Raw genomic sequence first — 4,815 nt, forward strand, 5'->3', positions numbered from 1 at the left:
CAGGAATAGTCCTATATAGGCTATTCGATCTATAGGTATTAGTAGCTTTACCCCTTCTTACGTAACTTTAAAGTGCATTTACGTAAGGAATCCCTTAAGCTTTAATCTCTCTCCTAAGAATCTTTTAATTAATGGTAACTTAACCTTTACCGCTCCGATCCCATTAACCCTTTCTTCCAATACTATATTATTAGCTATTAACTAGTCAATTACCTCTTATAATTGTCCGACCGTTATAGGTTGCTATAAGTTAGTGTCTACTATACTAGTGTCGTTACCTAATCTCGAAGTAGTTGCCGCCGTTAATGGCATCGTGGTGGCTGTTTTTGGTAGCATATTGTTTAACTTTCTATACTTATTACTATAACCAGGTAGTAATTATATAACGAAACCTTATAGTAGGTACTATAATAGGCTCGTTATTAGGCTAGGTGTGTAGGTAAAGTAAGTTAAAGTTAATAATATAATAATAACTAGTGGAGTAGTTACCCAATAAATTAACTCTAATTGTATTCTAAGAATCACTACAAGGAAGAAACTATCTAGGTAGGGACTATGGTCCTTTAAATATACAACCGTACTCCTATAAAATCCTTCTTATACGTAATATACACGTGCTTTATCTGCTCTATTACGGATTATATAAATCGTACAGATTATACAGATCACCCTACATAACCTCAGTTACTATTCCTCGTCACATAGTTCTATCGGCTCTATTCTGGACCGTGCCTAAATTAACTAACTAGCTTCTTCCAACTCTTCCCTAAGTAGTCGTAACATTGTACTTAAAGCGTTCGTAATACCTGTCCTGCTTAGAAATAGGAAAAGCGCCTCTTTTCCTTTTAGTGTACAAAATAGCTTCTTTAGAAAGAGAGAAGAGCTTAGTTTCTTTTGCATTTCTCTTCTTTCTTCTCTATATAGGTTGTAGTCTAGTAATAGGTGCCTAGGGGTTTATAGTGCTCTATATTCCCTAAAACATCTACCGTCTTTATCCTCCCCCCCTATTACTTTAGAGAAGGATTTAAAATAGCCTTTTCCTAGCTTTAGCTGGAAGAAAGCTAATTGTAGCCTTTTAGGATATTTATCCTTAGGGGCTTTAAGAGAAAAGGAATAGCTTCCTTTATAGATCCTAGTATAGTGTTTTCCCTTATTCTTATTCTGCTGCTAGTTATTTTTCCACTGTTCTAGTATCTTTTCTCTTACTACTCTCCCTATATAGGCTAGGGAGGTATAAAAAGATTATAGTTTTCTTCTAGAAAGGCCCTTTTTAGCTAGCTTATTTGCTATTTCGTTTTTATAGATTCCTAGATAGCTAGGAACCCAGTAAAAGTTAATAAAGATCCCCTTACTAGCTAAATAGGAATAGCTTTGCGTAATTTTAAAGACTAGTTCTTGCCCCCCTATAAGAGATTTAAGCTATAATCTTCTAATAGCTGCTTGGCTATCTATAAAGATATAGACTTGTTTCTCTTCTAGTCTTTATTGTTTTAGGTGCTTTAGGGCCCTATAGACTATATAAAGCTCTATGTTTATAATTTCTATATAGGGTCCTAGATTCCAGTTTATTGCATATTTAATCCTATTTCTCTCCCCTATTTTATATATAGTAGCTATATTTAATTTATTGTCTTTAGAGCCATCTGTATAGTATAAATCTACTAAGTCCCACTCTAGGGATTCTTATAGATTTTCTACTAGTCTTAGATATTCTTATACAGCTTCTTCCTTACTACCTTTTAAGATAGAAAAGGATGCGGGAATAGGAGGAGACCATGGTTTTTGCCAATTTAGAGAGATTTTCTCTATTTTCTAGTTTTAAATTAGCTGCTAAACTCTAAAGGCTAGAGATAGTAGCTGTGTCTTTAGCTGTAAGAGGTGCTTTATAGTAGAGTTTTTAGGGCTAGAACTAGAGCTAGAACTAGCTGCTAATTCATCCCTATCTTTGTTAATCTCTTTTATATAGACCTTCTTAATTGCGTAGTTTTCCTTAAATTTTAGGATTCTTATTGCGTAGTTATTACAAAGCTTTTTAAATCTAATCCTAGGAGGAGGAATGGAGGCTTTAATCTCTATATCTTAGCTAGGAGATCCTCTAAACGCTCCTAGAACTAGTTTTAGAGCCTTATTTTATAGAGATTGGTACCTATCTAGTAGGTAGTCTCTAGATTTACTTTTCCACTAGCATTGTACTCTATAGTCTACTATAGTAGTAACGCAAGCTATATAAAGCTGTCGTAGGGCTTATAGAGATAGACCTCTTTATATATTACCTAGTCTTCTAATTAAATAGAAGGCTGCCTTTGCTTTAGAGATTTGTATTTCTATATATTGTTTAAAAGTAAGCTTAAAGTCTAGGAATACCCCTAACTACCTAACTAGGGGTTTAGGGGATATTTCTACGTCTCTTAGCTTTAACCCTTCTTCTATAGTGGTACGTTTACTATAGAAGTGTATAAGCTCTGTTTTGCTAACGTTAAAACTAATAGCAGCTTCTTTGGCTTTAGACATTAGCTCTAGCGCTATTCTCTCTAGCTTTTTGCAATTAGATTTGGCTGAATTTAAAGTAACCATAATTACAAAATCGTCTATATAGCTAAGAGAATAGGCTCCTTCTGTCTATATGCTGTAGATATTACGTATATATAGTAGAAATAAAATAGGGGATATAGGCGATCCCTGTGGTATCCCTATTTCTAGTTCTACTTTTTCTTATATTTACTTATTAAAGGAAAGTTATAGCTTTCTATTGCTAAGGAAGGTAGCTACCCATTATATAAACGCTATAGGTAGTCCTAGTTCCTTACAGATAGATAAAAGCTGGTTTTTAGAGACATAGTTAAAGGCCCCTTTTACGTCTAGGAATAACGTAGTAGCTATTCTTTATCTAGATTTTTTTTTCTACTATTTTTAGATTGGATATTATTTAGAAGTAGTAGGACTGCGTTTATTGCGGACTGCTGTCTTCTTCCTCCTAGTTACGAATCTTAAAGTAAGCTAGTGGTATTAGCTAGATATCCTAATCTAGTAGCGAAGATCTTCTCTAGGGTTTTTCCTAGGCAGTTTAATAAGGAGATAGGTCTATAGGACTTTGGTAAAGAGTAGTCCCTTTTATTTGCTTTAGGGAGGATAACCCCTTAAGCTTCTCTCTAGGCTTTTAGTTAATAGCCTAGGCTAAATAAAATCCGGTAGATTCTATATAGAAGATCTTCTATAATAGGGTGGGCCTTTTATAGAATTGCGAAGGATATTTTATCTAGCCCTAGGGCCTTTTTGTTAGAGCTAGAGAAGATTGCCTATTTAACTTCTATTCTTTCCAATTTTAGCTATTCCTATTTACTGTTTATAGTATAGTCCTTCCACTTTATAGGGCTAGTAGAAGGGGGGGTTTAGGAAATAAAGTAGTTATAAAAGCTTTATACTAATCGTCAAAGCTTTTTACTAGTCTTATAGTCCCATCTTTACTATACTTTAGACTAGGAATTGTTCGCAATGTTTTATCCTTTGTATATTTTAGGGTAGTAAAGATCTCTTTTCCTTATGCTTTTTCTAGGAAGCTATTCCAGCAGCTAGTTTTAGCTTCTCTTATTATGTAGAAGTATTGATTTTTAGTTTCTTTATAGGCTTCTAGTTTAGAGCTTCTAGTAGGTTATTCCTCTTAAAGTCTTTCTAGTTTTGCTATTTTTTGTCTTTTCTGTAGGAGCTCTTTATTCCACTATAGTTTAGAGAATTCGCAGGTTCTAGATTTAGGGATAGCTTTCTTTGCTGCTAGCTTTATACAGCTAGTAAGATCTCCTATTAGGTTGTCTACTAGTGTACTTAAGCTCCTATCCCTAGTTCTATATAAATCCTCTAGGGAGGCTAGAGGGCCCCTTTCTCCTGTCTCTATATAGGGGTTTTCTCCTACTAGTTCCTCTAGTACTAGAACCTTTGCTTCTAGTTCTAGTTCTTAAACTTACTCTACTAGAGAAGTAGAGAAGAGCTCCTAGTTTGCTTTTTTTTATAGAGAAAGGAGTTTCTTAAAGAGGGTTTAGGTATCTTTACGTCTCTCTAGTAAATAGGGAGAAGGCTATAGTTTTGTGGTTAGATCCTGTTTCTTCTATTATAGTCCAATAATTTAAGTATTTTCTTAGAAGTTTCCTAAGTAGAAGGCTAGGTCTATAATAGACATTTCCCTTATATTAGATCTATAAAAGGTCCCTTCTTATTTATCTAAATTTAGTAGTTGGTAGTTGTATGTATCTAGCCAGCCTACTAATTCTTTAGCCTCTTTAGTTGGATTTCTAGCCGATGCGTTCCACTATGTATAATATAAATTATAGTCTCCTATTAATATAAAGGGGAGATCCAGTTCTAGTTCTAGAATAGCTCTAGAGATAGTAGTTATACTATTTCTTTGGGTTCTAGAGTTCTCGTCTAGTTGTCTCTTATTGTAGATATTAAGTAATAGAAATCTTTTAAATTGGCCATAGATTTCTAATGCTATAGTATCTGTATCTTTGCAGATATCCTCCCTATTTCTATATTATAGAAAGCTAGAACTAGTTTTCCTTATATAGATAGCTACCCTAGGGTGAATAGCTAAATTGCTAAGGAGAATAAGGTTAAATACAGGATGCGGAATAGAGAAGTAGGATCTTTTTTATCTGTCTTTCTAGGTACTAGGTTCTTGTACTAGGATAATATCTATTTTTCTTCTAAATCCTATTTTTAGTAGGGTTTGCTGTGCTTTTTATCTTTTTCCTACATTACGCTGTATAAAGGAGACTTCTCCTCTAGCTTTAAAAACTAGGGAAATATCTTCTTATTCCTGTA

The 4,815-nt window shown here is 34.0% G+C and overlaps 1 protein-coding gene across 1 annotated transcript; it reads right to left on the minus strand.

Moving 5' to 3' along the window:
* Nucleotides 1-741: 741 nt before the first annotated feature.
* K441DRAFT_571117 (uncharacterized protein) lies at nucleotides 742-951 on the minus strand (the record flags this gene model as incomplete). Its single annotated transcript, XM_067643962.1, has 1 exon — nucleotides 742-951. A coding segment is annotated over one exon (210 nt), but the record flags the coding sequence as incomplete, so codon positions are not given.
* Between the last annotated feature and the right edge of the window lie 3,864 nt (nucleotides 952-4,815).

The sequence above is a fragment of the Cenococcum geophilum genome (genome assembly GCF_001692895.1).
Source record: "Cenococcum geophilum 1.58 unplaced genomic scaffold K441scaffold_33, whole genome shotgun sequence".
Classification (NCBI taxonomy): Eukaryota; Fungi; Ascomycota; class Dothideomycetes; order Gloniales; family Gloniaceae; genus Cenococcum; species Cenococcum geophilum.